Source organism: Cyclopterus lumpus, chromosome 15 (assembly GCF_009769545.1).
Source record: "Cyclopterus lumpus isolate fCycLum1 chromosome 15, fCycLum1.pri, whole genome shotgun sequence".
In the NCBI taxonomy this organism is placed as follows: Eukaryota; Metazoa; Chordata; class Actinopteri; order Perciformes; family Cyclopteridae; genus Cyclopterus; species Cyclopterus lumpus.
This window is the reverse complement of record NC_046980.1, coordinates 21,873,116-21,891,870: the sequence shown is the minus strand read 5'-3', so window position 1 is coordinate 21,891,870 and position 18,755 is coordinate 21,873,116. Positions and strand designations below refer to the sequence as shown.

At 43.5% G+C, this 18,755-nt stretch overlaps 1 protein-coding gene across 3 annotated transcripts; it reads right to left on the bottom strand.

The window, feature by feature from the left end:
* Positions 1 to 10,609: 10,609 nt before the first annotated feature.
* On the bottom strand, positions 10,610 to 18,337 carry zgc:110045 (uncharacterized protein LOC664755 homolog). Of its 3 annotated transcripts, none has more exons than XM_034552688.1 (12): positions 17,956 to 18,337; positions 17,759 to 17,782; positions 17,598 to 17,630; positions 17,364 to 17,480; positions 16,994 to 17,125; positions 16,427 to 16,555; positions 15,767 to 15,856; positions 15,087 to 15,128; positions 14,586 to 14,661; positions 13,544 to 13,596; positions 12,231 to 12,400; positions 10,610 to 11,928 (listed from the first exon to the last, which is right to left on the bottom strand). In XM_034552688.1, the coding sequence occupies exons 1-12, from the start codon at positions 18,040 to 18,042 to the stop codon at positions 11,574 to 11,576; spliced, it is 1,308 nt and encodes a 435-aa protein (XP_034408579.1). In that variant the 5' UTR covers positions 18,043 to 18,337; the 3' UTR covers positions 10,610 to 11,573. The 3 variants fall into 3 exon arrangements, with proteins under 3 accessions (XP_034408579.1, XP_034408581.1, XP_034408580.1); XM_034552690.1 differs by having other exon boundaries at positions 10,610 to 10,969; XM_034552689.1 differs by lacking the exon at positions 15,087 to 15,128.
* Positions 18,338 to 18,755: the final 418 nt, after the last annotated feature.

Below are 18,755 nucleotides of genomic sequence, written 5' to 3'. Positions count from 1 at the left end.
TCATCATTGGGAGTATTCATTGGGCTGCGTTAGGAAATCAATACTGCTTCATACTGTAACACTTCCCTGCATCAATCCCTCCCAGCAGGAAGAGGAAAATAGACAAAGAAGGATCTCTTAAGCTCCTGTTTCTCATGGAACAAAGAATCAGGATCAATGTCTGTTTAGTTTTTTTTTTTAAGAATCGCAGTCAACTTTACAGAAAGCAGAAATTGATTTGAAAATAGGACATCATTCCAGTCTGGAAAGATGGATCTACTCTAGCTGTCAGAGGAGTCAATACACAGCGGCTCGAGTCGAGTCAAAATCTCAGGATCAACTGTCGACGTTGCAGAGACTGCACATTTTTTTAAATGGTCTTTGTTTTTGTCCCTCGTTTAACTTGATACAATGCAGCATCTTGACATTCCAACGGCTGCCATGACGCTCCGCTGCGTTCGGTGGCCGACTCCCCTTCGTTTCCCAAATGTTCGGTGTCATCTCTGAGCTCCGTTTAACCGGCTGCAGCCGTGTCAACATTTTAAAGCTTATTTTGAAAGGTGAGATTATTCCGTATTGACTGATTCGACAATGAACTGTTGAGTCCTGTCTGTGCTTGCTTAAGAATAGTTCACCCTATTGATTCGATTGTCAAACTCAATGAACACCGCTTAATTTCCAGCAGAGCGATTGGGAGCTCCTGGCAGGAGGTGGTGACCAACTAAGCATTAAATAAACCATAAGCAAATATGTGGTAACACACAGAGAGAGCCGGGGACAACCAGCTGCACTCCTTTCAACCGGCTCCAACTACATAGCCAAAGTCTCTCTGTATGTTTTAAGACACTCATTTAGATATTCATGAATTCTGATCCAGTCGAAGGGAAAGGAGCTCAAATTGACTGCTGCCACGGCGACGGTGGTATTTGTGCTGCGTTTTAGCTGAATTACTATGTTTTGAGGCAGAATCCTTGGAGCTGCTTTGGAACGGAGAGGAAGCTGAACGAGGTGCATACCGATAACGCTGCTGCAGCTGAGAGAGAGAGAGAGAGAGAGAGAGAGAGAGAGAGAGCCTCATTAGTGAAAGGATCTCATTTGGCTTTTTTCAGCCTCACCTCTCCGCCTTAACAGCTGTTACTAGCTGTCTCTCCGTCAGGACGGTGGCCTTGGTGGCCCTCAGGCTGGTTGTCAACTGGGTCCACACTAGCACAGCGCCACAGTATCTTAAAGGCCCACGCTGCCAATAGATCCTATATTTGTTAACAAATACCATGAACAGATTTAAAACCAGCAGCAAGCGGCTCCTCCTAACAATGTGAGTCTGAGTGTATCCAAAGCCTGATTTAGCTTATTCTCTTGTTCTTGTTCCAAATCAATCAGCCACACTGTTTTTTGCAAGTAGGCTTCTATGTGTTGTTCCACTTGCCATCGGCTATATTCAGTCGTCTAGTGTCTCCCTAAGTACGTAAAAGCTGCTGGTGGCTGTGTAACTTTGCCAGTTCATGATTAGGTTGTTCAGCCCAGCGCTTCGCACAAATGCATCAAAACGTCCCCCTTCTTGAAATACTACCCCGAGGGATGTGATGTAGGGTGCAGAGCGACCCAGGACATACAACATTGACTATTGCCCTCGGCAAACAAGCTAGCTAGCCATTAGCTTGCTGAAATAAATTGTTCTTTTTATTTCTCACCAAGCCGATTTTATGTTTCTATCTAATACGTTGGAACCTGCTTACTAGCCAGTTACATTAGTGTGTATTAGTCCATTAAATGTACCCTTTAATTCAGTGTGAGTAACGTTTGCTTTAAACTACTGTACCCTGCTGCTTTAAGAAAACACAAACTACTATATTTGTGATCAGTTTTAAAAATTCACATCTTCTCCAGGAAGTAATGGGTTCTGGGCTGAGTGCAACACACAGCGTAGCTAAATCACAAAGTAGTGAGACGCAGACCTGCACATTGGTAGTTTGGGTCTTTTCATGTTTTTTGTTGTTGACAGCGAGATAAATATAGCTGCATCCTTTGATATTTACTGTTTTTTTTTAATCCCATAATAACTCAATTTTAACAACCGTATGTAAATAATCTGGATCTGGCACTAAATGATTCATAACATTCGGATGCCATCTTTAATACAGATCTCATCTTTTCTAAATGTCTAATTAATCCTCAGCCTCGCGGCGTAATGTGTGCCACATTCTACACGCCAGATTGAAACCGTAGCACCTCCTGTTAAACATTTCCAAGAAGCCTTTGTGGATACGTTTTTCTTACCGCTCCTCAAGTTCAAGCAAACGCACACTTTCTTACATTTATAGTGTTGCATATGAGCCACTTGGTGAAAGGTCATGGATTTATCTTTGCCCTACAGGCCTGCAGACGATTCAGTTGTGTTGTCTTGCTCCACTGCTCTAACTTGAATACTTGCAAAGCCATTCTGGCTGGAAAGGGGGACAAAAACACAATGATGAAGTCAAGTAAAGATAATTCAGTCTCTACACATCTCTGCAGCATAGGATAGAAGCTTGTGTTACAGACTATTACACAGACAGATTATGAGTATTCATTTGAAAGTAACGAGCTCATACTAAGTGACAAACTGCCAGCGTGGTTCTGTAAAGTCCCTTTTAAGATCAAAACCTGATATAGAAACCCTGTCTGCTCAGGTGTGACCCAAGACGGCCCAATGCTCTGGAAAGCCTTATACTAACAACTAGTTGCAGCCATCAATCATTCAGGAGCAGAGTTTATGTAAGCCAACATCACGGAGTTCATTCACACATTCAAACACCCACTTCAGAGCAAAGACGTCAGCTCCACAAGTGGAAAAACAATTTACCAATTAACACTTACCAGCTACCAACAATTATCTCTGGAAAACAAACACTTATTAATTAAATATTAAATGTTGGCTGTACGGTGGTGTAGTGGCTAGCACTGTCGCCTCACAGCAAGAGGGCCGCGGGTTCGATTCCCGGTCGGAGCGGTCCTTCTGTGTGGAGTTTGCATGTTCTCCCCGTGGCAGCGTGGGTTCTCTCCGGGCTCTCCGGCTTCCTCCCACAGTCCAAAGACATGCTGCAGGTTAATTGATCTCTAAATGTCCCATAGGTGTGAATGTGAGAGTGAATGGTTGTATGTCCCTACATGTGCCCTCGATGGACTGGCGGCCTGTCCAGGGTGTCCCCTGCCTTCGCCCTATGTCAGCTGGGATAGGCTCCAGGGCCCCGTGACCCTAATGAGGATAAGCGGTATTGAAAATGGATGGATGGATGGATGGATGGATGTTGCCGTATGCCTTTGTTCTGAATAATAGTCAAGCGGACATGTGGTTTCCCAGTTACCACATCTGACTGAAAGACTTCCAAATACTGAAGTGGTCCAAGCTATTACCAATTGTATATGTATATTGTATATGTATATACTGTGTATATATATATATATATATATATATATATATATATATATATATATATATATATATATATTATATAAGAACAACTTCTTGTGATTTTTAACATACATTATTCAGTTTGTTTTGCACTGTAATGGCTTGTACCGAAACAGTTTTAGGAACCAGGCAGAAAGCCTCCCGTGGCTAAACAAGTATTATAATAACTCCAATAAAACCAAGACCTCCACTTCGCTTTGCTCTTGTGCTACGTTGTACTCTAGTGTTGTTTCTTTAATAGTTTTTTTTTCATTAATAAATAATGATGCAAGCACAGGCCGGGAGAAGCAATGTAGAGTGTGTGTCTGTGTGTGTGTGTGTGCGTGTGAGAGAGATCTGGCAAACACCTGAAGTAAAATATAGATCATATACATATATAACATCTGTGCTCATGTTGAGTGATGGAGGGGCATAAGAGTTTAGATGAACTGACGTTCTAATCCTCCACTGAGCCAGACAGCCCAAACTAGTGGGTTTTCATACGCTCTGTTCTTTCCTTTTCATGCTGCACTACCTTCCCAAATCACAAATTAGGTGTGTTTGTATTTATGTTATTTGAGTTTTATAGGTGTGTTCATAGGAGATAATACTGCAAATGTATTTGTCTGTGAATTATTTCTTTGCGTATACTATTTGTTAACGCATAGCCCATTCAACCTCGAAAAACAGGAACAACTTCCTTTTCTGGTGTGATAACAATCATTTATGCTCATTCCCTCACATCAAGTGTGTGGGTGTATATATGTACGGAGTGTATATTTAAAATAATTGCAGGTTTCACATATTGCTTATGTAGCTACAGACAGGGATACTGCCCTCCCTATATTATATCTCAAATGACAACATTGCCTGGCAAAGATCAGATTTGTTTTCATTTGCTTTACTTTCTTGTAGACTGTGGTGTCAGAGAGCGTCTCCCCTATACATAAACCAAGAGATGTACCACTTTGTGTTTCTTCGTTGTTGCTCGTTGCTTGTTCTGCTTTCTTGGCTGTGCTCAATTTTTTGTAACTTCCTGAAAAGGACAAAAAAACTTGAAAAACTCTTTTTCCAATAAAATACCCACTCCCATTGTGAGACTGGGATAAAAACTCATTTAACCGGGTTACACTCTGTGTTTTGGGGGCCTCCTCCAGATGCCTGATGGACAACATCTAGCCTGACTTAAAAAGGGTAAGTACCTGCGGGAAAACCATTTACAGATAACATAATTTAAGTAGCTGAAAAAAGGAGGTGTTACGGAAGAGAGCTCCCATAAGGTGGTTTACAATTAGAGAGCCGCGCCCTATATAGGCTTCTACCCAGGGCTATTCGGGGACTGAGATGCTCTGCGTGAAGGGGGAGAATTAACCACGCCCGGAAACAAAATAACTAGAGCCGTTCTTAAGACATCAGACTATCCGCAAGGTTTAATACATAAAGGTATAAGAATCCAGATCTAAATGAACCGAGTCTGTTTTATAAAGTGTGTATAAGAAGACAACCTTTCGTTTCCTCGACGAAGCAAACCAGCTTAGAAGAAGAGACTCATAACGTTCAACTTTTGAATACTGGACTGAAGTAGAGGCTATTAGGCATATTATTTGTATTAATGGGACAGATCCAATCGCAGACCTAAATGACAGACCAGTAAACGAAGGGTTAGCTCAGAATAAGTGTTTTGTGTTTGACGACGACGCCGCAATACATATGAATAATAGTTCATAGTAATACTTTTAATCATTTTAATATCTTTTTGAAATACAACGTAGAGACGTATTGAAGAGGTAGCTGTGGCTTGTGTCAACGTAAAGGAAATTGTTATAACACCTTTTTTATACTGAATGAGCTGTGCATAAACAAATAGTATCTACATAAAAATCCTTCATAGACAAATGAATGTACAGTATGCCATCCTACATAGTGGTATCGCTTATGTTTGGGGTCAGTTAGATCTTTATGAATGAACTCATGATGTCGTATGTGTACAGATTGTAAAGCCCTCTGAGGCAAATTTGTAATGTGATATTGGTCTATATGAAATAAACTGAATTGAATTGAATGAAACTCCAATAACATAAACACAAGCACACCTATTTGTAATTTGGGAAGGTGACACATGGGACTGTCAACTCCAGTCACAAGAATACAGCTTATGAGAATCGATTTAAATCTATGTCAAATTTAAAGATGATAAATGCTGCCACAAAAATCCAGTTCCAGTGTATACGTAGCCTATAATTGTAATCACATCAGCTGTCAATACCATCAGAATAAGTCCTAACTCTGCCAAACATAACATGTTTTCCTTTTTATTCAAAAATGCCACCACTAGCTCCAGAAAGCTGGATTTTCTGCGCACAGTAAACAGCAATTATCACAGATACAGAGGTAGTGACCGGCAGGAAATGCTCATTATCTTCCCCGTAAATGGCTAGTAAAATTGCATTTTGTTATTCTGGTCCCCTATTAACATGCACATCTAAATGCCGACAGCCCGTGTGCTATTTATTACCTTTTAGCGCTGACGAATATTTCCACTTCCACTGACACTTAAATGGTGCAGTGGCTCCCAGCACAAGTGAGAATGAACTCTGCATTAGCCTCCGTGTTCTCCAGCAGGAGCAGGGGTCAGTCATTAGATAGAAATCCCTCTGTCCAAGGCCAAAGTTCTGTCTACGTCTCAGGCTATTTCAACATAGCCGGTTTGAACACTGAGGTGCAGCAACAATGATTAATCAAGCAAGCAGAGACTCAACATGGCTGCTAGTTCACGGTTCAATGATGCTCCCCATAGCATTGATTTATGACTCATAAATTATTATCGTTTTCATTACCCAGCAGAGCGAATAAGGCCCATAAGTCTTGACACAACAACCTGAGCTCGGAGTGAAATTCTTAGCTCTACCTTGACTAATAAGAGACTGTTATTCATACAGATTGAATTGGCAAGGCTTCAATAACTCAGAGCGTGTCGGTTGAGACGTGTTAAGGTTGACCTGCCTCAGACAGGTTTCTTCCATGAGGTTGATAGCTGTTCCACTCGCACAATACGGCTATAAATAGTGCCAAATGTGCCCGGGCTGTGCTCTCATCTCCAGGAAATGTTCGACAAACACCAGAGTGGATGTCTGTGCCAGTTTGTTTTCTTCTTAACGCCCTTTGGTCTCGGTAAATGTGAGCACTCTTTAAAAAAGGAACATGTGCCAATGTGAACATGTGATCTGCCTGAAAAGCCTAATGGTGGCAGGTGATGCAGCAGTGGTGAGAGGCTCACAATAAGTGTGCACGGTTTAAGAGGAAACGAGCAAACGTGAAGCCCACGTTGTCTTGGAGAGGAAAAGCATCTCCTCGGGGGCTGGAACGGACTCAGACAGACAATATGTGCACTTCATTTATCGCACATTTCAGATCCTACGCGACTCCAGCATCCCAACATGCCGTCGATGGCACACGGGTAATGCAACAATTTACTTTGAGGTCTACTTCAATTTATGACAAAGCAGATCACGGGGGGGGGCGAGATGTGAGAGGTTTAGACAGTGGTGGCTAGTGGGCTCCATCTGACAGGACTGAGAAAGCATTGAATTAATGATGCCACGTTTGAAAAAACTCATTTTAATACAAATAAACAGTGTGAACTGATGAAATCCAATTAGAGCAATGAGGGATACTGAAGCAAGATCCAAGTATTAAGCCATCTGCCAGTGATTACAGATCGCTGCAGGGCTGCCTAATTGAATTGTATCCTCTTGACTGTAAATCTTACGAGTGACCCAAATCAAAAGAAAGTTTGCCTGAACGTGCGATGCAAAAGCGGCAAGCCTTTGCAAAACTGTCATATAATCTTAAGATTATGTGCCATGGAACAAGGTGGAAATGTGCTCATATACACACAAAGCCCTGCCAGGAGAAGACTGGAGCAGGAAATGTGTCACGAGACAAGCTTGATTCTTCTTTTTTATTACTCAGACTGAACAAGACAAGAAGAAGATGATGATGATGATGATAATGACAGAGTCAGAGACATAGTGACGATACAAAATGTGAATAAATCCCCAAAATATAACCGCAGAAAAATAAAAATAATAAATAATAATAATAATCGGAAAACAAGCAGATTCTCCATAAAAGCACACGCCGCCATCATTCAAACCACCTGTGTGTTCGTTTCGGAGCATTTGTGATACGTGTTATGTGTGTGGGCTCCTGTGTGTCTGGATGATGCATCCCGGAGTGTCGCCACTGAACACCCCCGTTGTGATGCGTCTTCGGACCCCCTCGGTCTCATCTACATGAGCATGCCGACGCGGTGCACCCGGAGAAATGCCCACGTACAGCCCTCTACAGGTGCGACAGCCTTTAACCCTGCAGGTTCGGACAACCCGCGACCCACGTCGAGCTCATTTGCATACAACAGCTTTCGTGACGTTTCCCACGCGGGCGCACGGTGCCGTCGCCGCTTCATGAAATGCGCCACTTCCCAGAGAACGCGCGTCAAAAGTAAGTTGATGCGTGGAAACCCCGGAGCGAGCGATCACACCCGGAGAAAGCCGCATCCCCACAACCACGCCGACACACGCACCTGTGATCCGCGGAGTCGGTCCGGTCCCTGTATCCGTCCGTGCGCCGGGCTCCAAAAAACGCAGCAGCAGCTGACGGTTCGGTGCAAAGTAACGCGCGTTTGAGCCAGCCGAGCGCGCGCGCGCGGCGGAGGCGGCGGCGGCGGCGGCGGCGGCGTCGCCCCGGAGGATGCTCGCGGCTCGTCTGCGCGTCGCGCTCAACTTGTTCGTCGCCGCGGCGAGTGGGAGAAGCTCCGCGTGTCCTGCGATCGGCCGCTGCGTGTGCCGCGCGAGCAGCTACTGACGTCCCCGCTTGCGCGCTGAGCCACTTTATTTTCTCACGGTGACCAAAAAAAAAAGGAAAAAAAAAAAGAGAGAAATAAATTAATAAATGGGGCCGAGCGGCCGCTAGATGGGGCCGTTTGAAATGAGCGAGGAATTCAACGGGGGCAGTCAATTAGTGAGGTTCAGGAGGTTCACGCGCTGCTGTGATTAACGACTTTACTTAATTATCTGGAGTTAGGAAGTCGTTTCCCTGAGTTTGGTCACTAAGTAATTTGTTGCCGAATGAGAAAAGAACATTAGCCGACTACACCGGAGGGGTCAATAACTGAAGAAATGAAATGGACAGAATGATCCGGTGAGAGATCATCAATCCGAATCAGTATCCTTGAATGGCCCTCCACGATTCAAGGCTTCAAAGCCTTCTTTACACTAAGAGAATAAAACCTGCATGTGATACAGAAATATATTATATCTACTGGAATCAACTTTATATTCATTTAGGTACGAGCCTATACCTAAAGTTACCTCCTTTTCTGCGAGGCTACTTTATACTATAAATGGTGTCCTTCTTACTTCACTACATTTATCTGACGGCAGCAGCTGCGAGTTACTTTTCGGGAATAGAGACACAGAAAGCATAAACAGTCACGCTGACGGCTCCCCGGAGCACACTTGTCATTAGATTACGTCCTCTGAAGACTATGAATGTCTTTACAACATCTCATGGTAATCCATCCGACAGTTGTTTGGAAATACATTTGGAGAAAATAATAGTATGCAGTGAATCACCCAAAAGGAATAAGATAGCAGTAGAATAAACTATAGCTACACATGGCCAGCTACAATACATAAATCAATGCATCAGTATATGAATAATCCAACATTATATAAATGAAATCTCTGACAGAGACCTGCATACCTGGCGTGGCTATTTTGCTTTAGCTACATTTAGGTAACATTATGAATGCATGACTTTCACTTGTAATGCGGTGCGGTATATTTGACATTGTGACATTTCGGCCTACTGCTCGTGACCTCAGGTCTACCGCCATGCAAACATCAACCTGCAGCACATCTTATTCAGAACTTCAGAACACGCCTATAGATACGATAAGAATGAAATATAAGAAGAGGGCTCCAGGTCTTCAAAACTATCCACGATCATTTATTCAAAAACAATAAACCACAAGTTTGCCATAACAATCACTAAAACATTCTATACTTCCTCTAGGTTATATAGAAAGTAGCACACAAAGTATTACGCTATAGTAGTACAGTGAAACACTGAAAGAATACCATATACAAAGTAACACAAAATACAATTAAACACCACATACATGCATAGAGGAATATTCTCGGGGTACTGCAGGGATTGAGTGTCCAGCTCTACCTACCAATGTATCACACATTTTACAGCAACTTAAAAAAAACAAAAAACATATTTATTTACTTATTTTCCTCAAAACAGCAAGCTCCAAAAAAAGAAGCTGCGCCTCTCACTCCTGCCTGTGTCAGGTTGAAGGGGAAAAAAGGAAATCATTAATCTAGCATTAGAAGCTGGCTGTGAACCCATAAATGCCCTGGGCACCCATCAGCATACACGCAGCACTGTTCTCTGCTGCTACACCTTCCCCCAGGTTCAAATGTCATCCTTCACTGTCATTACATTGTCTGTCCCCATTCACTATTGATTATCCCCACTTTAGCATTCCGAGCCCTCCTGTGGAAGCGGCCTCACGTGGCATCGCTACCCATCGGGCAGAACAGAGGTGTTCCAGGAGGCGCCTACCTCCTTGTTGTTACCGTAAAAGAGAGCGCAGGGAGGGGGGGGGGGCCAACTGCTAATGGCCGTTGTTACTGCTCTCTATTGTTTTCCATATGCCGTTAAATGTTTTACGCGTCTAGGCTGTAGATGCACATTTCCTCTTTGTGGAAGAGTATCTGTTTGTTATATGAGTCATGTTGTTGTGGCTGTCTGGTCTTTGGTTTTATACGGGTCAGACAGAAACACGGGGGAAATATAACCTTATTTGTGTCGATTTGTTTTCAGGTTTGCTTATATTTCAAGGGTTTGCATTAATAAAATGTGAAAATCATATCCCAACAGGTGCTCAAATAATTATGGAAGTAGATATTTTGTTTCTACAAAAAGAAAATAACATACAAAATTGCTCCCTGAGTTATTAAATGTAATTCCAGTGGAAATGTGTTGTCCTGATTTATATACAATTAAAGTTCAAAGCCACTTAAAAGTAAACAACGCATAAATCATCAGAGTAAATGTTTGTATTTAGGAGTCAGAGTAATCAACACAAATTTCTTCACGGGCACATATAGAACAAAACAACCAATCTGTATTCATAAAAAGTCACATTTATTCCAAAGTCATTTCAAATATTACAGCCCCGCATTGTTTGGGGGCGGACCCACACCAAAAAAACACATGAATAAGACAGTTATCGCAATAATTGCTCAGCGTCCATTTTTCAGATGCTGAAAGTCGAAGCGTTCCAGTCGTTTAGGTTGGAAGATAAACAGGAGAGAAGCTGGCGTACAAATACAATAAATGAGTTAGTTGGGCCAGTCCAGCTCTACGGGATTACTGCGTAGTGGAATCCACTAGAATCCAATGTGGCTTTAGGATAATCCCATCAGAACTGCAGCAGCGCAACGCTACTACAGAACACCCATGCCTGTTAGCACTGATGAGAGCCTAAAGTGAAGGAAAGGTTGAGTTGACAAAATACTTAACACACTGACTTCTACTGTACGAGACACACATTTCAACAGCCTGCTGCCAACAGAGCACCACGTGTTATGATGCTCCGTTGCATTACCTAACAAACAAACAAACAACAAAGATTGTAAACTAGTTACAGAGATAGAAAACTAAGTCAACATTTGCATCTTTTGCATTTGAAAATACCTCTCCTGGAGTAAGTAGTAAGTATAAAGCTCTGTAACATGAATCCATTTGAAAATATATATATATACCTTTTTCTAGGATACTAATACAAGCCTGAGTTCCCCACATTAATTGTTAAGCATGTCTCCGAGATATGGCTGAGTTAATATGCACCTCTGCTGCCTGTGTTAATTAATGAGGACATGTTTTGATACTACCATGCGTTCCGTCTGTTTCTAATATTCTCCCAATTTATGGAAGACAAGTGTTACGCTGGAACAACTCACACACAGCGGTGTAAGCTATTCGTAAGCCTATGTATGCTCAATGTGATTTCTTTTGAATTTTTTTTTGGATCATTTAACGAATGTCTTACCAGTCAGCTACACTGACGTGACTTAAAAAGCAGACATCAATAGGGAGCGAACTTCTGCCGCTCAGACTTTTTGATGCCGGAGGTCGACATTTTTGCGCTGTAAGGGCATAAACCATGAGTTAGGCCGGAAGCGCCTGCTGGGTGGACAGTCAGGAGGGGGAGGGTTTTCATGCCAAGCAGGCTGGAAACGGGGACGTAATGTGGGCTTTGTAAGGTTTGTAAGGCGGAGGGAGAGTGGACGTTAATGTTGGGGGTTTGGGTGGAGGCCGCCAGGATGGCCATAGAGGCAGCAGCGTTGGAGGCAGTGGGAGCGCAGTGAGAGAAGCTCATGTTGAGGTCAACTGGGGTCGCAGAGGAAGCGGCCTGCATGGTGTATTTAGCCATCTCTAAGCTGCAGGTGGTGACAATTGAAGGGGGGAGTTGAGATGGTGAAGGGGTTAAGAGGAGACAGTGGGAAAACGAAAAGGGGGAGAATGGGTGGGACAAAGGAGAAGGGAGGTGAGAGAGAAGAGAAAACATAAGTGTCAAAGAAGGAACGTGTTAAAAAGCAGAGTCAACAGAAAACGGAGCAGTGAGATGGAACAAATCCGGCCTCACTCTGAGAACAATAACTCTGGTGTTTGGCTGTCTTATCATCAAGCCGCGATGCGTTGCACCTGCTGGACGCCGGCGCCCTCCGTAGTAATGTCTTACCTGGCGTTGATGAGGTACTGGGCGACGCTGATGCTGGCCGGCGAGCCCGTGATCGTGACCTGGCGCATGGCTGAGCCATCAGTGGCACTGGCAATTTTAATGTGAGCTCCAGAGACCTGCCGGATCTCATTGATCTTGCTGCCTTGTCTTCCAATTATGCAGCCAATAAACTAGAGGGGGAGAGAGTGGAAACATGTAAATGGCAGAACAAGTCATGTCTCCAATCTTTTCAGGAATTAGATTTCAGAACAGCACGTGGAAGCAACTGCAACTCCGGGTTGCTTTCCACGGACAAAAAAACACATTTCCAGCTGTGTTATTGTGACAGCAGGAAACCAATTATACCCACATTACTGACACTCCATATACTGTTATTGTGTGATTACATGACACTTTAGCTAACAATGCTGCGACTCTTGTCACTATAACACTCGCTACTTTAACATTATGACATACATTTTTTTCTCACTTTGATCAATATTGAGACCACTGTCAGGTCTGTACGGTAAATACAAAGCTACCACCAGCGGCCGGTTAGCTTAGCTTAGCACAAAGACTGGAAGCAGGGGGGAACAGCTAGCCTTGCTCTGTCCAGCCGTACCTCTAAAGCTTATTCATCAGCATGTTATACAAAAACCAAAGTGAACAAATGACTATTCTAGGTACTTGAGTCTCCACTAGTTGCCTTCAAGGTGTCAACAAGACTCCAGGAAGTCACCGCTCCTACCCAACAAATAGTCCAGCACATAACTCCCCCTAAAACCCCAACCTGTCATTTTTGTATACTTAGTTTTTTGCACACAGATTAAACAAACACATTAGATATACAATGTCAGTTAGTGACAGCACCGTCTACATTGTGCTCAGCTAGCTGGCTATCTGATTTATTTCTTCAAATGGAACATTCCCACATCATCGCCTTTTGAGTATTTTATCGAGACATTTCTCACGGTACACCTACACGCACACAACATGAGCATCAAAAGAGGCGAATGAAGAGGAATCCTATTTGTTTTTTTCTGTTTTTTAAAGGGAATCTTTCCGATTCTTTTGAGCAGGGCCTCTAGTTTTGCACGTTTGCACATTTCATCCTAAGCACGTCATGCGGCGTGGGACTCGTACTGGTCTGGTCTTGGTCTGGACTTGGTCTGGACCCCCCAACAGTCTTGGTCCTGTCTTGGTCTCGAATATAGACGGTCCTGACGACACTGTCATTATAACTGTCCTCCTAGAAAGCAATAATAAACTAAGCAGCATGAGGATTATCTGTGTGAGTTTGTGTGCTGGGAGAACACAAACAATGTGCCACTTACATCATTAGGTATTGCCAGCTCTTGTGAACTTGTGGGGGCAGATATATCCAATCCTGCAAAGTAGGACAAGAAATGTGAACAACAGTTTGGCACTAATGGCTTCCACATTCATTGCATGACAAGTTAACCTACTTTATCACTGGTACACTGCTCGAATAGGAACATGAAAATGGCATATAGCAAGAGAATCTTTCCTGACAGACATATAAATATACATTATATGCACATATTTAGCATTGCTACTATAAGATAAGCATTTTCATTAAAAAATATGAGTGTTACTCGTGCGCTCTAACACACCAGTCCGGCGTACATAATCACAGTGTTGTAATGTTTTGTCCTCAGTTTAGTTGTGGCAGAGTATATGAGTACGTGGGGTGGGGGTGGGGGTGGGGGTGGGGGGGGCTGAGGTTAGGGGTGGACTGGCCAAGAAGACAGTGTTAGATTTGAAGGAGAAATGTTGCAGAGGTGGAGGATGGGGGTCAAGAGATTAGGATTTGTATTTTCTGGAGAGGGAAACCGGGCATATGGAGCGGATATTTTGGGAAAGGATATGAGGAATTGTGAGAAGTGGTTAAATATTTATTAAACTGTAAATATTTCTGACATTTTTCACATTTCCCTCTCAGAGAACTCTGCTGTTTTACTTTTGTATTTCAGTCTGTCGGCTTCAATCCGTCACGCACTGTAAATATTTCAGTGACTAACTTTCAAGATTGTTTATAATAAGCTAGTTTGGTGGCTCAACCTTAAAACGTCACTGTCCTGCTCACTATTCTGTTCTTCTCGTCTCGTTTTCTCGTACAAATAGATGCAAACGCCAATGCAAAACCTAACGGCTCACTTCAGGGATACGCACGTCTCTGTAAAGCCACCTTCGACAAACCAAAACCCAAAAAAAACCTGTGAGAGTCTTTAAACTCTGAGAGAATGGAGACATCCTTGTTCCTCTCGGAAGTGACAGGGGTGTTGATGATGTGATTCGAAGAGGAGTGAAGACAGAGGGATAGATGGACTTCCCCGGGGAGCCGTGGGTACGTACCAGGGAAGGTAGGGTTGCTCTGCCCAAGGGAAGGGAGGGGGATATGCTGCATAGCCAACTGGTGAAGCTTGGTCAACTGCAGGGTAGGAAGGAAGTTAGAGCTAACCAATCAAACTGGATTATTATCAGAGGAGCTGACAACTGCAATGCAGAGCCAATCTGAAGTTCACAAACATCACAGATAGTGAAGAGATCCATTCCCTTCAGAGAGCACGCTGGCTTCTCATGGCAGTCATCAGAACATACAGTCACATCTCTGGCTACGGAGCTATCACTGATCATGAACTCTAGAGATCTTCACTTTCATTTCAATCAATGCATGCTGCTACAACAACAACAACAACAACAATGTGTTAGCGTTAGTAATGTCAACAGATCAGGGTTATTGAATTTCATCTTTTGCAGAGTAGGGTACACAGAGGGCGGAGTGGTGGCTTGGGAGGAGTGGGCGGGGGCAAGGTCAACGGGGCGGATGTCAGCAGCTCGAATGGGCATACTTACATCTTGGTGAGCGAAAGCATACTGCCCTGGAATGGCGTAGGCCTGAGGGGAGCAAGAGAGGAGATGCGGTCGTGTTCGAAACACCAAACTTGAAATGTGAATTTGTCACAGGGTATATAACGTGTGAGAGTCGGTGCAGTGAGTGCAATTTCTGAAAATCCATTCTCTTCCACTTTTCCATAAGCTCTAATGTGTATGGATTTGATGGAATTTCATCTAAATGTCATCTGCTGTTCACCCATCCCCCACCCCCACCCCCTCCCTCTTTGACCATGATGGCCAGAAATCCAATAACATAAACAGATGCCTGATAGGTCAGAGCACACTGTGCCAAAATCAGGACAGCAACCGGGCTAGCTCGGGGGGGGGGGAAGCACGAGCTTTAGTCACGGCATCTTTCAGGTGTCACGCCGCATTAGAATTATTGTATGTTAAATGCCCGTCGTTCATATATCTCTGACACATTACAGCCTTGCCTGAATACTTTCTAATGTGATCATTACCTCATCCTACCGCCTAGAGCGTTGCAATACGAAGAGCTTCCTGCTGCACAGATGTGTCCCTCTTGTGGTAAGATGTGTTTACAGATCAGCGTTGACTCTGAGCTCCCAATTCAATTGTTGTGCTTTTAACCCAGCGGTTTGAAACCCTGTTTAAATAACTCCCACGTCGCTACTTACTTGTGCATGGTGTTGTGGTGCCAACACTGCATGGGCTCCGGCAGGAATGCTCTTGGGTCGGTAGGGGATAGTCGCTCCTTTTGGTGGAGACTAGAGACACAGACGTGCAGCCAGAATTCATCCACAAGTGAGGAGGGAACGCTTAGTGTCACTGGCTGTCGTTTTATATCCCTTTTTGAAATCGCCTGCTCAATATTTGTATTCCCCTTTCATTACATGAGGACCAAAACAATTTATGAAGAGACTGTGAACAGAACATAAAATGTGGAGTTGGAGTATATTTCTTTGTTGGATGCTAAACTTAAAAATAAACTAATTCAACCTTTAGCTTAATCTAACCTTTCGGTACTTCAGTCCAGTGACTCCCATCCCCCCTTGCAGTTCCAGCGGTATGTCAAGAACAGAAATTATGATTATGACCATGTTTTGTGTTAAGGAGGACTGACAGGAAGTTTGGAGGTATGACTGACAAAAAAAAACGATATCATTATGTAATAAAAGGAACAATATATTGAACATCTTCTCGTGAGGCCGATCAGCCACTCCGACCTGAACGCAAAGCCTTGAGTAAAACATATTCAATATCCGGATTGTGCTATAGCTCGATATCTAAATAGAGCCGCTGAACGTGCGGATCGTCTGCTCTCTGGCAGTGCTTACCTCCAGCATGACGGCACAGATGTGTCGTACACACTGAGTGATGGCCTGTGGAGTGCCGGAAATTGTGACAGCCCTCTCTGTGGAGTCCGGCAGCATGTCTCCTGCCACCTGAACCTGAGCGCCCGTGGTCTTGACGTCGCCAGACAACAGAAGAAACAAAAGGCTATTTATTGCTGAAAAGAGCACAACCATCACCCACATTGAAAATGCTGTTTTCAAGCACCCCGCAAATTACCCTAAACCCATTTTGACATGCAGGGAGCAGCTGCAAGCCAAATAGCAATGTATGCTCCAATATTTGAAGAGGCGACGCACAAATATTGTCCATTCAGAACGAGTATTCACCATCCGCTGATCTTTACAGGCATAATCAGAGGGATTTTTCATGAGCAGCAGATGAGGACAGAAATTAATAGAAATACACACATTTTAAGGCAGGGAAAATCAAGTGAGGTGGAGCAAACAAGTTTGACTGGAGTGCTGGATACTTGAGGGAGGAAGCTTTTGGGTGCTGGAAAACAACTTCCTGATAGAAAAGAAAAAAGAGAAAGGACGCCTGCCCTATACCTCTCTGATCTCTTTAATCTTCGAGCCTCCTTTGCCAATCAGCGAGCCACACTGGCTCCCTGGGAACACCAGGCGAAGTGTCACAGGGGGCTTGCTTGTCACGGTGCTGTTTGTCATCGCTGCGGTAATATCCTGAGGGGGGGGGGGGGGGGGGGGGGGTCAAACATATTATTACAGCAACCGGCCTTGAGAACGTCAGTTTTATTTGAAATGGGGGGTTTTTTTGCCAAGTAAAATGTGCATTCACTGCGCTTCGGACTCCAGACCAAAGATATTTCTTCTTCTTAAATTCTCGCATCAAACTGAATTTGAATGAAGGTCATGTGAGAAAAGGGAACAGTTGCGGTGGAGTTGGTTCGCTTTGCTGTACCTCCTCGAACTTCTGAGCGATCATGGAGAAAGCTTTGAAGATGCCCTCCGTCGGTCCTGTGATGGTGACGATCCTCTCGGGACACGACCCCTCCGATATGTTGATACGAGCACCACTCTGGAAAACACATCATCCCCAATTATTATTAATGCTTCAATTTGGTGTAATTGGTCTGCCAGGACACATTCAATGATACGTGTTTTCACATTATGGGGTGTCAGAGTGAGTGCTCACCTCCTCCCTCATTTTCTTGACTGTTTCTCCTTTCTTGTGTCATGTAGGAGAATATACAACAGTAGACTTGATTAGTTTGATGAAGACAAGAAAACAAGGCAATCAGAAAGGAATCAGTCTGATGCTGATGGATTGTAAAAAAAATATATATATATATCTACCTTCCCAATTATGCTGCCGACTTCCTGTGAATGAAAAAGACAAAAAAAAAAGTTTAACAAGCAAGAGGAAACACAGCTTTATACATTTAGAGCAGGATGACATTATTTTAACAACAATGGCATGCTATTAGTTAATTAGTTAATGACGACATAAATTAAATTAAATTCTTTGAACTATTTCCACATCCGTCTATTACCTTTCCATGCATCAGCAGCCTCAGCGTCAGCGTCACATTCAGACTTCCTTCCGACGCCATTTCTTCCTTGTCAGACATTGTTTCCATTTTCCTTTAATGTGAAACTTCTGCAAAACGAGAGAAACCGTTTTAAGACCGTTCCTGTGCATGACTAAAGCGCTCTGGAGTTTCAGGTGGCCCAGTCGATTATCTGTTTCAATAAAGAGGAAATCGGCGAGATCCTAATTTCACGACAAAGTCCAACTGCGTGGAGAGTATTGAGTATTATATGAGCTCCCTGTTTCAATGAATATCCAGCCGTCTTTGTCTGTCAAATCATTCTGGTTATCACTGCTAATGCTAACGGCCCTGCATGGTTTCCTATTTATTACCGACAACCTGCTGCAGCTGCAGGAAATGTGAAATGTATCATTTCCTGTGTGCTCAACAGGATTTCTCTGGGGAAGAGCAACCAGTCACAGCGAATGCAACAGCTTCCATGAACTGTGTGCTAGCAGCAGCATCAGACACGCACAGATGAAATAGATCTATGAATCATTAGCTTAACTACGGGAAATGCAAAATGATCAGGGAAACGCTCCGAAGTATGAACAGACCTTTTTTCACGATTTTGCTTTTCTAGGTTTCATCAAGGGACTTGTGCCCTCTGAAGAGTTATGGATGGTTATTGTTTGTCTTCTGACTGTGTATTTGTGAGCGGGGGGGGGGGGAGATAAGCCTATATATGTGCAATCTTCACATGGGGCCGCATCTTTAGTTCTGGTCTCCCCCGGATAAGATAAGATACAAAGGAAGCCCTC